We start from the raw sequence: 17,492 nt of genomic DNA on the forward strand, positions 1-17,492 counted from the left end.
ATCTACTATCGCCTGTACTTGTTCAGGCCTCACCATTCGTAGAGCAGCATTAGTCCCGACCAAATACCACTGCAGGTTTTGTCGCCTACTCGCACCTAAGGAAGGGGTTTCACTTGTGCGTGTAGCTGGCACAGATCGACCACGTCCTCTTCCTGCAACAGGAGCTCCCCCAGCAGCACCACGACCTAGGTCACGTCCCTTATTTGACGTTCTCCTCATATTTTTCGAATTTAGGATCTTGCCCTAAATGGGTGTTTAATTAATAGTAGAATAGAACGACAGTATGTAAAGGGTGTATCTCACACGGTCTGAACCAGTGTAGGCCTGAATTAAATATTTCTTTGCCCAAAATGGCTGTATTTCAAATCCCTGAATCAAACCCCTGTATGTAGAGGGGGTATCTCACACGGTCTTAACCAGTGTAGGCCTGAAGTAAATATTTATTTGCCAAAACTAGCTGTATTTCAAATGGCTATATTTCAAATCCCTGAATCAAACCCCTGTATATAGAGGGGGTAACTCACACGGTCTGAACCAGTGTAGGCCTGAAGTAAATATTTATTTGCCCAAAATGGCTGTATTTCAAAAGGCTATATTTCAAATCCCTGAATCAAACCCCCGTATGTAGAGGGAGTATCTCACAGGGCCTGAGCCAGTGTAGGCCTAAATTAAATATTTCTTTGCACAAAATGGCTGTATTTCAAATGGCTGTATTTCAAATTCCTGCATCAAACCCCTGTATGTAGAGGGGATATCTCACACGGTCTGAACCAGTGTAGGCCTGAATTAAATATTTATTTGCCCAAAATGGCTGTATTTCAAATGCCTGATTCAAACCCCTGTATGTAGAGGGGGTATCTCACACGGTCTGAACTAGTGTAGGCCTGCAGTAAATATTTCTTTGCCCAAAATGGCTGCATTTAAAATGGCTGTATTTCAAATGCCTGCATCAAACCCCTGTATGTAGAGGGAGTATCTCACAGGGCCTGAACCAGTGTAGGCCTAAATTAAATATTTCTTTGCACAAAATGGCTGTATTTCAAATGGCTGTATTTCAAATGCCTGAATCAAACCCCTGTATATAGAGGGGGTATCTCACACGGTCTGAACCAGTGTAGGCCTGAAGTAAATATTTCTTTGCCCAAAATGGCTGTATTTCAAATGGCTGTATTTCAAATCCCTGAATCAAACCCCTGTATGTAGAGGGAGTATCTCACAGGGCCTAAACCAGTGTAGGCCTATATTAAATATTTCTTTGCACAAAATGGCTGTATTTCAAATGGCTGTATTTCAAATCCCTGAATCAAACCCCTTTATGTAGAGGGAGTATCTCACAGGGCCTGAACCAGTGTAGGCCTAAATTAAATATTTCTTTGCACAAAATGGCTGTATTTCAAATGTCTGATTCAAACCCCTGTATGTAAAGAGGGTATCTCACACGGTCTGAACCAGTGTAGGCCTGAAGTAAATATTTATTTACACAAAATGGCTGTATTTCAAATGGCTGTATTTCAAATTCCTACATCAAACCCCTGTATGTAGAGGGGATATCTCACACGGTCTGAACCAGTGTAGGCCTGAATTAAATATTTATTTGCCCAAAATGGCTGTATTTCAAATCCCTGAATCAAACCCCTGTATGTAGACGGGGTATCTCACACGGTCTGAACTAGTGTAGGCCTGAAGTAAATATTTCTTTGCCCAAAATGGCTGCATTTAAAATGGCTGTATTTCAAATGCCTGCATCAAACCCCTGTATGTAGAGGGAGTATCTCACAGGGCCTAAACCAGTGTAGGCCTATATTAAATATTTCTTTGCACAAAATGGCTCTATTTCAAATGGCTGTATTTCAAATCCCTGAATCAAACCCCTGTATGTAGAGGGAGTATCTTACAGGGCCTGAACCAGTGTAGGCCTAAATTAAATATTTATTTACACAAAATAGCTGTATTTTAAATGGCTGTATTTCAAATCCCTGAATCAAACCTCTGTATGTAGAGGGAGTATATCACAGGGCCTGAACCAGTGTAGGCCTAAATTAAATATTTCTTTGCACAAAATGGCTGTATTTCAAGTGGCTGTATTTCAAATGCCTGATTCAAACCCCTGTATGTAGAAGGGGTACCTCACACGGTCGGAACCAGTGTAGGCCTGAAGTAAATATTTCTTTGCCCAAAATGGCTGTATTTCAAATGGCTGTATTTCAAATACCTGAATCAAACCCCTGTATGTAGAAGGAGTATCTCACAGGGCCTGAACCAGTGTAGACCTAAATTAAATATTTCTTTGCACAAAATGGCTGTATTTCAAATGGATGTATTTCAAATGCCTGCATCAAACCCCTATATGTAGAAGGGTATCTCACATGGTCGAAACCAGTGTAGGCCTGAATTAAATATTTCTTTGCCCAAAATGGCTGTATTTCAAATGCTGTATTTCTAATCCCTGAATCAAACCCCTGTTTGGAGAGGGAGTATCTCACAGGGCCTGAACCAGTGTAGGCCTAAATTAAATATTTCTTTGCACAAAATGGCTGTATTTCAAATGCCTGCATCAAACCCCTGTATGTAGAGGGGGTATCTCACACGGTCTGAACTAGTGTAGGCCTAAATTAAATATTTATTTGCACAAAATGGCTGTATTTCAAATCCATGAATCAAACCCCTGTATGTAGAGGGAGCATCTCACAGGGCCTAAACCAGTGTAGGCCTATATTAAATATTTCTTTGCACAAAATGGCTATATTTCAAATGGCTGTATTTCAAATCCCTGAATCAAACCACTGTATGTAGAGGGGGTATCTCACACAGTCTGAACCAGTGTAGGCCTGAATTAAATATTTCTTTGCCCAAAATGGCTGTATTTCAAATGGCTGTATTTCAAATGCCTGAATCAAACCCCTGTATGTATAGGGAGTATCTCACAGGACCTGAACCAATGTAGGCCTAAATTAAATATTTATTTGCACAAAATGGCTGTATTTCAAATTTCTGATTCAAACCCTTGTATGTTGAGGGGGTATCTCACACGGTCTGAACTAGTGTAGGCCTGAATTTAATATTTCTTTGCCCAAAATGGCTGTATTTCAAATGGCTGTATTTCAAATGCCTGCATCAAACCCCTGTATGTAGAGGGAGTATATCACAGGGCCTGAACCAGTGTAGGCCTAAATTAAATATTTATTTGCACAAAATGGCTGTATTTCAAATGCCTGATTCAAACCCCTGTATGTAAAGAGGGTATCTCACACGGTCTGAACCAGTGTAGGCCTGAAGTAAATATTTATTTGCCCAAAATGGCTGTATTTCAAATGGCTGTATTTCAAATGTCTGATTCACACCCCTGTATGTAGAGGGGGTATCTTACACGGTCTGAACCAGTGTAGGCCTGAAGTAAATATTTCTTTGCCCAAAATGGCTGTATTTCAAATGGCTGTATTTCAAATCCCTGAATCAAACCCCTGTATGTAGAAGGAGTATCTCACAGGACCTGAACCAGTGTAGGCCTAAATGAAATATTTATTTGCACAAAATGGCTGTATTTCAAATTCCTGATTCAAACACTTGTATGTAGAGGGGGTATCTTACACGGTCTGAACCAGTGTAGGCCTGAAGTAAATATTTCTTTGCCCAAAATGGCTGTATTTCAAATGGCTGTATTTCAAATCCCTGAATCAAACTCCTGTATGTAGAGGGAATATCTCACAGGGCCTGAACCAGTGTAGGCCTGAAGTAAATATTTCTTTGCCTAAAATGGCTGTATTTCAAATGGCTGTATTTCAAATCCCTGAATCAAACCCCTGTATGTAGAGGGAGTATATCACAGGGCCTGAACCAGTGTAGGCCTAAATTAAATATTTCTTTGCACAAAATGACTGTATTTCAAATGGCTGTATTTTAAATCCCTGAATCAAACCCCTGTATGTAGAGGGAGTATCTCACAGGGCCCGAACCAGTGTAGGCATAAATTAAATATTTCTTTGCCCAAAATAGCTGTATTTCAAATGGCTGTATTTCAAATCCCTGAATCAAACCCCTGTATGTAGAGGGTGTATCTCACACGGTCTGAACCAGTGTAGGCCTGAATTCAATATTGGTGCACCAAATGGCGGTATTTAAAATCTCTGAATGTAACCCAAATGTATTAAGGGTGTATCTCACAATGACAAAAATGTTTGTGCCCAAACGAGTGTTTGTTTAACAACTGAATTTGACAGCAGTATATAAGCCTGTAATTTCACACGTGCTGATGCTGCAAGGCCTGAAAATTGTTTTTCAAATGCCTGATTTTTTGTCAAAAAAGTGTATTTTTCAAATCCCAGAAAATGATGGGTGTATTTCTAGCTTAAATTGCACACTGACTAATCAAGATGTTGTAGATTGCCAAAAAAGTGTTTTTTTTGGTAACAGAATGTGAAAGCTGTACAGTCGTCGCCAAAAGTTTTGAGAATGACACAAATATTAGTTTTCACAAAGTTTGCTGCTAAACTGCTTTTAGATCTTTGTTTCAGTTGTTTCTGTGATATAGTGAAATATAATTACACGCACTTCATACATTTCAAAGGCTTTTTTCGACAATTACATGACATTTATGCAAAGAGTCAGTATTTGCAGTGTTGGCCCTTCTTTTTCAGGACCTCTGCAATTCGACTGGGCATGCTCTCAATCAACTTCTGGGGGAATTCCTGACTGATAGCAACCCATTCTTTTATAATCACTTCTTGGAGTTTGTCAGAATTAGTGGGTTTTTGTTTGTCCACCCGCCTCTTGAGGATTGACCACAAATTCTCAATGGGATTAAGATCTGGGGAGTTTCCAGGCCATGGACCCAAAATGTCAACATTTTGGTCCCCGAGCCACTTAGTCATCACTTTTGCCTTATGGCACGGTGCTCCATCGTGCTGGAAAATGCATTGTTCTTCACCAAACTGTTGTTGGATTGTTGGAAGAATTTGCTGTTGGAGGGTGTTTTGGTACCATTCTTTATTCATGGCTGTGTTTTTGGGCAAAATTGTGAGTGAGCCCACTCCCTTGGATGAGAAGCAACCCCACACATGAATGGTCTCAGGATGCTTTACTGTTGGCATGACACAGGACTGATGGTAGCGCTTACCTTTTCTTCTCCGGACAAGCCTTTTTCCAGATGCCCCAAACAATCGGAAAGAGGCTTCATCGGAGAATATGACTTTGCCCCAGTCCTCAGCAGTCCATTCACCATACTTTCTGCAGAAGACCAATCTGTCCCTGATGTTTTTTTTGGAGAGAAGTGGCTTCTTTGCTGCCCTTCTTGACACCAGGCCATCTTCCAAAAGTCTTCGCCTCACTGTGCGTGCAGATGCGCTCACACCTGCCTGCTGCCATTCCTGAGCAAGCTCTGCACTGGTGGCACTCCGATCCCGCAGCTGAATCCTCTTTAGGAGACGATCCTGGCGCTTGCTGGACTTTCTTGGACGCCCTGAAGCCTTCTTAACAAGAATTGAACCTCTTTCCTTGAAGTTCTTGATGATCCTATAAATTGTTGATTGAGGTGCAGTCTTTGTAGCCACAATATCCTTGCCTGTGAAGCCATTTTTATGCAACGCAATGATGGCTGCACGCGTTTCTTTGCAGGTCACCATGGTTAACAATAGAAGAACAATGATTTCAAGCATTACCCTCCTTTTAACAGGTCAAGTCTGCCATTTTAACCCAATCAGCCTGACATAATGATCTCCACCCTTGTGCTCGTCAACATTCTCACTTGAGTTAACAAGACGATTACTGAAATGATCTCAGCAGGTCCTTTAATGACAGCAATGAAATGCAGTGGAAAGGTTTTTTGGGGATTAAGTTAATTTTCATGGCAAAGAAGGACTATGCAATTCATCTGATCACTCTTCATAACATTCTGGAGTATATGCAAATTGCTATTATAAAAACATAAGCAGCAACTTTTCCAATTTCCAATATTTATGTAACTCTCAAAACTTTTGGCCACGACTGTATATATTAATCTTGAATTTAACACTTGCAGATCTGGAAAATACTGTTTTTTGAGAAAAAAAGGTGTGTTTTTCAAACCCCAGAAAATGATGGGTGTATTTCTAGCTTAAATTGCACACTTACTAATCCAGATGTTGTAGATTGCCAAAAAAGTCTTTTTTTGGTAACAGAATATGAAAGTTGTATATATTAAACTTGAATTTAACACTTGCAGATCAGGAAAATACTGTTTTTTGGCAAAAAATTGTGTTTTTAAAACCCCAGAAAATTATGGGTGTATTTCTACCTTAAATTGCACACTGACTAATCCAGATGTTGTAGTTTGCCCACAAAATGGTGATTTGCAATGTCCCAAATGCTCCGATGCAGTGCTGGTGCACTGAGCTTGCATAAAATGGCTCCCGCCGCCACCCACCTAACTAACAGAATTATAAAAGTAATTTTTTTTTTGGTCAATGGCCTGAGGGCAGGGTAAAACGATTGTGCCCTGCACCCACACAACTATTTGTCTGTAGATCGCTGAGTTAGATTCTCTCCTATGCTCTCCCTGAAATCACAAGTCCAGCAGCATCCTCTCCCTACACTTGTAACAGCAGAGTGACGTGCAGCGCTACGTGACTCAAGCTTATATAGAGCCTGGGTCACAAGCTGCTCGGGCCAATCACAGCCATGCCATTAGTAGGCATGGCTGTGATGGCTTCTAAGGTCAGACCGCTTGTTGATTAGCTGCTCTGCAGCCTTTCAAAAAGCACCAAGAAAGCGCCAAACACCGAACCCGAACTTTTACGGAAATGTTCGGGTTCGGGTCCGGGGTCCAAAAATCCTAAAGTTCGGTACGAACCCGAACTTTACAGTTTGGGTTTGCTCAACCCTAGTTGTGCACCCCTGATGTAAGTTATATTTACGGTTTTAGCTGCAGATTTAACCCTTTTCCAATGAAGGATGAGATCTGTGGCAAAACCACGTCAAATCCATGTGTATATGGTGCAGAAACACATGCATTTTTATGCAGTTTTTTGAAGCAGCAAAACAAATATAATTCCCCCCTACACTTCGGTAACATTTGGCTAAGTTATGTTGAAGCGTGCGTCTCATAAATTAGGTGAATCTACAGCAATCCGTGTGCTCGCCGTAAAAACTGTGCCCACAATTACACCCGTTTCCAAGCGTAAACATTATTAAATTTGCCGGGGCCAGAGTCCGGGCACGGCCTCGAATCGGCCCCTGCTCTGCCCCATTCCACCCAACTGCTGAACACAGCGTAAAACTTGCAGTGTGACTAATTTTGCAAGTCCCTTAATAAATGACCACCATTGTGTCCCGTTAGCACATGTTGGTTCTTGGTGTCTCACCTGAGAAGTGATTTTCTGCTGTGATATTGAAAGCTGATCATTGATATCCCAGAGAAGATGACAACAGCACAAACCAGCATCAGGCAATGAAGTCTTCTGTAGGAAAAATCAAAATGTTGTATGTTCCTTGTATATTTTGCTTATATGTCTTTTTTTTGTGTAATTAATAGCATAAAGGCATACTCTAACCACTTCACTACACAACGTGGCAGTCTCCTGTTGGCTCCATTTGGCCTTTTCTAGGTGGTGGCTGCATTGTCCTCACTGAGTATAACAGCCGGTTCAGACCTGAGCGTTTTACAGCGCGTTCCTACACGCTGTAAAACGCTCAACAAGGAGAAACCAATGCGTACGATCGCGCTATAAAACGCCCGACGCCCCAAGAAGTTCAGGAGCTTCTTTGGGGCGTAGTGTCGCGCATTCCCGTACATAGACTTCCGGGAACGCGCGACAATGGGCGTTCGCTTGTCTGCGCGGCGCGATTGTAAACGCCCGTACAATCGCGCATACAGAGCGTACGTTCAGTGTGAACCCAGCGTAATGAAACAATCATGCAACCTTTGAAAAAAGTCAAGTAGAACCACCATACCGTAGCTCAGCTCAGGTCTTTCTTAGCACTATTGCCATTTCATTCTAGTGATCAATGGGACACAGAGATATACTCCTTTAACGTAATAATAGGCAACTCAACCAGGTATTTTTTTAAGAGTTACGGTATAATTCTACACAAGTATAAAAAGCAATAGTAACATTTTGTTCTGCCTTAAACGGGTTGGACACTTTCAGGTTACTGTGGACCAATGGAGATGATTATATGGCACTTACTAATATAGTTTTTGTTGATATTCTGCACCATTTTCTATATTTCATGTGACCAGGCATATCACCTCCATGTGATGCCTCTTCCATTAAATTGCACTGCACCTGCGGCATGCAATTGCACTGTTGGGGTGCGGGTGCAGAGTGTTTGAATGGAGGAGACATCACATGGACGTGATTTGCCTGGTCACATGACCCTTCATCAGTGGTCATCTTATGGACTAGATCTCCCTGTGGACAGTACAAAAGATTTTGTACACAAGGGACCATGCCTTAGGAAATATAGAAAATGGGGCCGAATTTCAACAAAGACTAAATTAGTAAGTTCCATATAATCATCTCACAAACACATCAATCAACAATAACCAGAAAGTAGCCAACCCTTTTAAGGGTATATTTATGATCATTAACAGTTCTGTAGGTACAGGTATATTAACACCTTAAGGACCCAGTACGAGAATGCTCATCCTAAATGCTAAATGGACGGTACTTTGCGGCCCAGGACGAGCATTCTCGTCCTGGGGTCCTTCTTCCCCCCATGAGCGGTCCGGCAATCAGCAGCACGGATCCAGCTGTTACTGACAGCCGGATCCCTGCTGCATCCAGCAGCATCGGTGATAATATTGATGCCGGTGGATTAACCCCTCAAATGCCGCGGTCATATGGGAGGTTTGCACTCCCTCTCCTTAGCCACCGGGTCCCCGCGCTGCAGTGGCGGGGACCCGATGGTTGCAATGGCAGCCCCAAGACATTCCAAGGCCTTGGAGCCTGGCATGTACGGAGGCCTATGAGGCCCAGCCCCCAGACTGCGTCTCATAGGCAAACTATCAGTGTATTACACTACCTATAAGGCGACCTGTATGAGCCACATAAATTAAATACAAAACCTACACAAAAATGTGTATGCCCAGGTCATATAACTACAAACGACCATATTATAAGCAGAAATATCTTTATTAAATACAGGATATAATAATAGGCCAGCACTACTCACTGTTGGTCCAGTATTTCCAGTTTGTGGTGGTGCCTGCAGCTTTGGATCCCGGGCCAGAGGTTCCCGTAGTTGCCAGCAATAAATAGAGAAGCCACGGCACTCCAATGGATACATTTTCAATTCCTTTATTTCACCTTAAGCAGCGACGTTTCGACCAGATGGTCTTTATCAAGCTCACAATATAACAGTAACACTGAACATTTAAATACCTCCCCATGGCCTCGCATTGGTTACAGCTTGGCCCTTCCCATTAACCCCCTGTGTACTTCCTAAAATTCTCAAACCATGTTTTGAGAATTTTAGGAAGTACACAGGGGGTTAATGGGAAGGGCCAAGCTGTAACCAATGCGAGGCCATGGGGAGGTATTTAAATGTTCACTGTGTTACTGTTATATTGTGAGCTTGATAAGACCATCTGGTCGAAACGTCGCTGCTTAAGGTGAAATAAAGGAATTGAAAATTTATCCATTGGAGTGCCGTGGCTTCTCTATTTATCGTTTGGTAAATACAGTCCATTAAAAACAAAAAATGGAGTCCACACTATACAGCGGGATACAAGTACATAAAAGAGGGACAACTGGAATGAGACTAGTATCCAGTTGCATATACAGGGAAAAAGCAAAAATATGTGTACATAATATTCAATTACATATAATCCTATATATTAAAGTGCCAGTACAAAGAAAAAGAAAAAATATATTGGTCTCCACTGCAGATTGCACGCTAAACTATATCAAGCACAGTGCTTTAAAATATTGGCAATTATACAGAGGAGAAGCACAAAAAATCCACAAAAGGTTCTCACCGCTGATATTAATAACATACAGTCAAATCACCCATCCCAGTGTCCCTCACTTACCCAACGCGTTTCGCCCGATGGCTTCGTCAGTGAAAGTAAGGGATAGTGGAATGGTTGTGCATATATATAACTGTAACGGTACTGATTATCCAAATCACCTGTGTGGTGTCCGCGTCATACCTCCTGCATGGTTTTTGTATAGGGCCTTTCCGGTCATAATCCCCACCTCCCCTCACCTGATCTAATACAAACGCAATCATTGAGTCAGTCCTTGTTCCGCCCAAACATTACGTCACTTGCGCGCTAAATCGATGCCAGTGCTTCGTATGGCCGCATCCCTTGTGCACATGCGTACACTGTGACGCGATGCAGTCACGTGAGCGCGATCCGAACCACAACAGTGCTCGCATAAATTTCACCATTATCACCGGCATGTGGACGTGCTGTCACAAATTTCATGTATTATAGCGCATATAGCTGTATTACTTGCCTGTCATGTGACTAAGTCACATGACTCACTGTCCAGCGTACATTCCATGCAATGGGCTCCCGCAGACACCAGATACAGATATAGACCATAAGATGTGGAGCCTGTACCAATCTAGATGTCCTAAATATGGTCCACGAGAAACAGATCAGCTAACATTTCTCAGACAGATCACCTGAGTACTTGCATCCATATATTCATATATATTTCTCCCCAGAATAATAGTACCCTCATATGGATCAAATTGCGCATTGGTGTTAATAACATATTATTCAAACACCCAACACCCTTCTTGGTCGTGTATTTGTCTGTGTGTGTAATTATACACACAGTCACCTACAACGGCCACCGTGTATACATACATCAGCAATATTGGTTGACAAATATATCTACAAGTGAAAAAAGTAAAATGTGCCATGCGTGAAGTGAAAAACAAGTTGAAAGGCGATATTGATACAAAATCAGTTATAGAATACCCACCTAATGAATGTCAAAGCTCATATCAATAATTATATACTACGATAATATAAAATAAAAAATCTAAGTCAAAGTATAATGTGCTATATTTTTATATTAAGAAAAGGAAACACAGAGGATTCCCTATAGTGAGGTACCCTATTGGCAAATACACCAAATGTACACAATTATGTCCAATAGTCCACAAAATCTAGGGGAGTATATATTTAGGCCCCTTTCACACGAGCGAGTTTTCCGCACGGGTGCAATGCGTGACGTGAACGCATAGCACCCGCACTGAATCCTGACCCATTCATTTCAATGGGCCTGTGTACATGAGCGTTGTTTTTCACGCATCAGTTCTGCGCTGCGTGAAAATCGCAGCATGTTCTATATTCTGCGTTTTTCACGCAGCCCTGGCCCCATAAGGCCCCTTTCACACGAGCGAGTATTCCGAGCGGATGCGATGCGGGAGGTGAACGCATTGCACCCGCACTGAATACCGACCCATTCATTTCTATGGGGCTGTTCACATGAGCGGTGATTTTCGCGCATCATTTGTGCGTTGCGTGAAAATCGCAGCATGCTCCTCTTTGTGCGTTTTTCACGTAATGCAGGCCCCATAGAAATTAATGGGGTTGCGTGAAAATCGCAAGCATCCGCAAGCAAGTGCGGATGCGGTGCGATTTTCACGCACGGTTGCTAGGAGACGATCGGGGTGGAGACCCGATCATTATTATTTTCCCTTATAACATGGTTATAAGGGAAAATAATAGCATTCTGAATACAGAATGCATAGTAAAACATCGCTGGAGGGGTTAAAAAAATAAAATAATTAAACTCACCTTAGTCCACTTGATCGCGGCCCGGCATCTCCTTCTGTCTCCTTTGCTGAACAGGACCTGTGGTGAGCATTTTACAGGTAAAGGACCTTTGGTGACGTCACTCCGATCATCACATGATCCATCACATGATCTTTTACCATGGTGATGGATCATGTGATGACCGGAATGACGTCACCAAAGGTCCTGTTGCTGCACAGAGATCAGATGAAGACAGAAGGAGATGTCGGGCTGCGCGAGCAAGTGGATTAAGGTGAGTTAAATTTTTTTATATTTTTTTTAACCCCTCCAGCGATGTTTTACTATGCATTCTTTATTCAGAATGCTATTATTTTCCCTTATAACCATGTTATAAGGGAAAATAATACAATCTACAGAACACTGATTCCAAGCCCGAACTTCTGTGAAGAAGTTCGGGTTTGGGTACCGAACACGTGCGATTTTTCTCAAGCAAGTGCAAAACGCATTACAATGTTTTGCACTCGTGCGGAAAAATCGCGGGTGTTCCCGCAACGCACCCGCACATTTTCCCGCAACGCCCGTGTGAAAGAGGCCTAAAAGTGAATGGGGCTGAGTGAAAAACGCATTGCATCCACAAGCAAGTGCGGGTGCGATGCGTTTTTCACTGATGGTTGCTAAGAGATGTTGTTTGTAAACCTGCAGTTTTTTATCACGCGCGTGAAAAACGCATCAAAACGCATTGCACCCGCACAGAAAAAACTGAACAACTGAACGCAATCGCAGATAAAACTGTCTGAACTTGCTTGCAAACTGGTGCGAGTTTCCCTGAACACACCCTGAACGCATCCAGACCTAATCCGTCACGCTCGTGTGAAAGAGGCCTTAGATAGAACCTGTATATGCAGGAGCAAAGCAGCAAGGTGCTTACACCTGTAATCTCATATGAAGGAAGGTATAAGAAACCCCCAAAATGAGATTACTCAAGATTCTATAATGCCAGAGAATCCACAAAATCCCATGTGTCGTCTTTCGACGTTCATACATAATCCATGTGCAGCGTCCCACTACGTGTGTGTGGGCACTGCTTAAAAGCACTTTTGACCCTGTCTACAGTATTAGGTTGTAATGTATGATTTTGTATGTATGTATCTGCAAAATCCCTGTTAACAGGCAGATTAGGTGTAATTTATACATCCTGCCACTAGATGGGGATAAAGTTCAGGTCATATATATACCTAGGTCAGGCCTAGTGGGACAGATTTAGTACAGATGAGTTGAGACCAGGAGGGAGATAAGAAAATGTAGTCAGAGAAGGGAGCAGATCTCAGGGAGTCAGATCAGATTAGTGGAAGAAAATGTAGAGTGAAGACTTCATGACACAGATTAGTGAGTGGAGCCAACTTCACTAGTAGGTGATACTCAGATGTTAGGTGCAGAAGAGCGTTATCCTTCTGTGGCCGGACTATAGACTTGCATCCCTGACCAGTAGGAGAAGAGTTTGCCTCCCTGGAAAAGAAACAAGCTTTCCTAAGGAATCATCGGTGATAAGAGCCATTTTTGAGGGCCACAGACACCTTTGCATGGTGGAGGATTTATAGCTTCAGGCAGCCACACCAAACTTCTGAGAGACAGTTGAGTTTTCCTGTCTAAATATTCAGCTTGTAGGGAAAGACAAGGAATAGGATCCCACACATCTAAAGGAACCAGGTACACCTAACCCATTGCTCCCAAAACTAAAAACCTGAAAAGCCTAGAAACAGTGGATTTGCAGAATCAATTCTGTACCATCAAGAAACTGCATTTTTGTACTGCTGCAACCAAAGACATCAAAAGTAAAAGTTGTGAGTTGCATTTCACCATTGTCTACCTCATTATTACCACTTATGGTTGTACCACCATTAACGGTACTGGCGTCACGACAAAAACCATCAAGGGACTCAGCCGCAACAAGCACCCTAAGCACCCCTAACATCAAGGGCACCTCAACCACCATCTTGGCTGATGCTTCCCTACACAGAGCGTGCCCCGGAGGAGTTCGTGCTGTCCACCTCAACACTGTGCTGCCAGCCCAGGGAGGCTTTCTGCTAACCGTGAGTAGACTGATGAACTGTGTGTTATATTATTTGGCCCCTCATCGGTCCACCATGCACCTCACGTGTTGCCCCTGCGACTGGCTGGCTGCATAACTTTTATTGGCGTCATGAACAGGATATTAACCCTTGCTCCATATTTGAGAGACTGTCGCATGTGAATAAGGCCCTTTATTTGATTGAGAGACTTTTGCTTATTGTTCGCTGTTTTGGGCTACAGAACTGTTTGAACTGCTTGAAAAGTATATGGAGGTGCTATACTAGTCCCCAGCATCAAAATCGCAGTGTTAAAAGTGAGAAAATCCAACATTTGTGTGTCACTATAACTGCTTGCTGTCAGTGAATAGACGGTTCATATGCAATTAATATGGCCGCCGGAGCTCTAATTTGAAAAATAATACTGCGTCATCACTCTGTACAAGTTAGCGACACCCCCTGAAGAGCGGGAAAATATTGTGCCGCCCCTTTATGCAAAACTGTCTGGTCAAAGCCCATCCTACCTGTACTGTGTGGGTTCTGAGAGGCCAGTCCTGTATGCAACGCAGCACCGCCTTCTTTGCCCTGTGAAGAGTCCGACCATCGAAACAAAATGGGAGGAACTATGTGTGGCCTATCAATGTGCCTACCTGTTAAATGTTGGGACAAAAGTGCTGATGCCTATGAACATCTTTATACCCAAAAGACTGCCCCAGTCACCAAACCACCAAACCCAATTGAAGTACTGACCGGTATTGTGCCGAAAGTCCGACTCGCTGAGACCACCCCTCTTGTGGTGGATAATGGTTGCGCCGCTCCTGTCATTCAAACAGACCTGGGAGGTGGGCCTAGTACTTTGGAAGAGCGTGACGTGCGTGCGCACGTTAGAAGCAGAAGCGCCGATTGCTGCAGAGAGAGAGCAGCAAAGTGCCGGAGCAGCATGGCCGAGAGACAAGAGCGCTCTGCACCTAAAATGGCATCCGGACAGAACCCGGTCACCGCCTTGACTTGGACCCCTACAGAAATGACTCCGGAGCTGCAGGTTCGTGTGCAGGAGTTGTGGGACCGTCGCTGGAGGGAGCGTAGTGGAGACCGCGGCCCTGAGTCTGCAAAGAGTAGTGCAGGTCAGCATGCACCCGCGACGGCGCGACCCCAGTCTCTGAAAGTAATCGAAAAGGTCCGGTCAGTCTGAAGATGTTCCCACCATAGCGTGGCCCACTATGGAACATACCGCGCTTTGGGCAAAATTGTCTGCAGAAATAAAGTCTGCCCGATTGCCGTGCAATCATGCCTGCAAGCACTATAATGAGGGACTAACCCGCAAACTGTTGGAGGCACCGGTAAAGGATTTCCTGGTACCAGTACGCAAACTGGGCCGAGTGCTGGATTTTTGCAAGCAGCGGGGATTTGGATTCATCCGCGATTTATCAACAGATCGTGAGTACTATGTGAACCGCCGGTCCGTAAAAAGGAAAGAACTTCCCCCTTGGCTACATAGTTTATATATTGGAGAAGTGGTCGAGTTCACCCCTGCAGAGGGTACCTGTGGGCCCTATGCCACTGCAGTCCGCAGGCCAGGACAACCTACAGAGCCCCAGGAGCCTACTCAAGACTCTGAGTCTGAGGAAGAGTCAGAAAAGAAACTTCCTACTGCTTCCGTGCGGCCTGATGCTAAGTATATACCACCCAATACTACACAGAACCAATACGCTACTGGTTTTGCAGGGACTAATATTCTCTGGCAACCTGCCATTGTCACCAGAGATCCTGACACCAAACCTAAACCCCAAAGGGAAAGGGTTAGGAGAAAAAGGCCCGAGCCACAAAATATCACTGCAGCTACAGAGGACTGTGCTATGCTATTGCAACAACTAACTGTACAGCAATGTCAGGGATTTGCTATCCCCCACTATGGAGAGGAGCCTGCTGGTTCTTCAACACAGAAATCAACTGAGAGATCAAATCCGGTGACCCGGAGTGACCCTACTGTTGGGCTGGCTTATAAAGAGAAAAGAGAGCTGCCCCCTATTTTTGAAAAGGTGAAGCAGGAACTTGGTCTGACATCTACACCTAAGCAGAGAGTGATGGAGGGACGACCAGAAGGATCATCCCCTGATTCCTGGGATTCTGGGAGCCCTATTCTGACAGATGTGTCTTCCTGTTCGGATCCCTACAACTAAGTAGGTCGTTCAATATTCATAATATGGAGCAGGAGCTGCCATTGTTTGAGAGGACTTCTCTTCTTGTTTTTATTTTTGAGCCCCTCTCTAAGTTCTTTTTGCAAGGACTCCACCTACCTTTTTGCAAAATTTACACAATAAAAAGGTACAGAGCACAATGTGCACAAAATAAAGGACAGATTGTCCAGTCAAATAGGCAATCTAGACAAATAATATAGGACATATAAAGAAAAACAAAAAACTAAATATATAAAAATTATAAGGAAAGAGTAACATGATGTCAGGGGTAGTAATCATGCAATGATGTATCTGTTGGCCTACTTCTCAGGTGGCGCACGGAAATGAGAAGACCCACAATCCCATCCATTCCCCAGTAGCGGACAAAACATACTGAATCCTATCAAAGTTCTGGGTAGAGAGAAAGATTAGCGGAATGGGGGGAAGACGACCAAGGCTCCCAGACTCCCTCAAATAGGGTAAATGTATCCGAACGGATAGCTGACAGCCGTTCAAGTTGGTAGATCTTGTTGACCCTATCTATCACCGCCTGGTAATTCAGTGACAGGGAACGCCACTGGGAGGCAATGTGGATCCTAGCAGCAAGCAAGATATATTGGGTCAGTTTAGATTTAGCATTTGTTAACTTTGATGGCTTGTCGCCCAAGAGGAAAACCGAGGGTGTAGGGGGGAGAGAGTGTCCCAACAGGGATGAAAGCAGATCGCTAATGCGACCCCACAACCTGGAGGCTATGGGACATGTCCACCAGGTATGAAACATCGTACCCTCCTCTCCACAGTCCCGGAAACAAGTAGAAGGGACCTCTGGATAGAAGTGATGTAGTTTGGCCGGCACCAGATATGTCCGGTGAAGGACTTTAATTGAGGTCTCAGCCAGGGTGGTTTGCCACGACCCCTTGGAGAGTGTCTGAGAGTGCTGGTGCCATCTAGATACACTGGATTCCTCCAATAGATCAGCCTCCCATTCTAACATGTAACGAAGCTTAGAATTTTCTGGGGGCGCATTGAGGAAAGTATAAATCCGGGACAGCAGACCCTGTTTATATAGAGAGAAAGACATTAGCCTTTCAAAAGGGGTATGGTCAATCTTATGGGTACCATTTGTTAAGGAGTGGAGAAAGGAGAAAACTCTCCGGGTATTAAACTGTTCACGGACCGGTGGGGCAAATATCTCCATAAAATCTGGCATAGATAGCATTTTACCCCGTATTAGGAAAGCCTGGAGAGAGCGCAATTTTTTTTCAACCCACCATGCAAAGGCCCCAGGTTGGAGTCCAGGGGGGAAAGCCAGATTACCCAGAAGGTATTCTAAGGGAGACGGTTTGGACTGGAGAGAGTGCTTAAACCTAATGGATTTCCATAGGAGTAATGAATAGTAGGAGAGCAAGGATTTGACACGGAGTGAAGAGGGTAACAAGGAGGTGGTCCAGATAAGGGCTCTCCAGGAATACGGTGTTAACAATGAATGCTCAAGGGTAACCCATATGGGTTGTGCTTGTGCAGAGAGATGTGTCAGAAATAGTTGAGCCAGTCTGG

At 43.6% G+C, this 17,492-nt stretch overlaps 1 protein-coding gene across 1 annotated transcript in view; it reads right to left on the bottom strand.

Annotated features, from left to right (window-relative positions):
• The window catches only part of LOC120997613 (galactose-3-O-sulfotransferase 4-like), a 291,755-nt gene that overhangs the window by 34,896 nt on the left and 239,367 nt on the right, over positions 1–17,492 (bottom strand). Inside the window, exon 3 of the mRNA XM_040427763.1 lies at positions 7,335–7,435. Within this exon, the coding sequence (XP_040283697.1) occupies positions 7,335–7,435 (101 nt within the window). The remainder of the gene's footprint in view (positions 1–7,334; positions 7,436–17,492) is intronic.

This window comes from Bufo bufo, chromosome 4 (assembly GCF_905171765.1).
Source record: "Bufo bufo chromosome 4, aBufBuf1.1, whole genome shotgun sequence".
NCBI classification, from domain to species: Eukaryota; Metazoa; Chordata; class Amphibia; order Anura; family Bufonidae; genus Bufo; species Bufo bufo.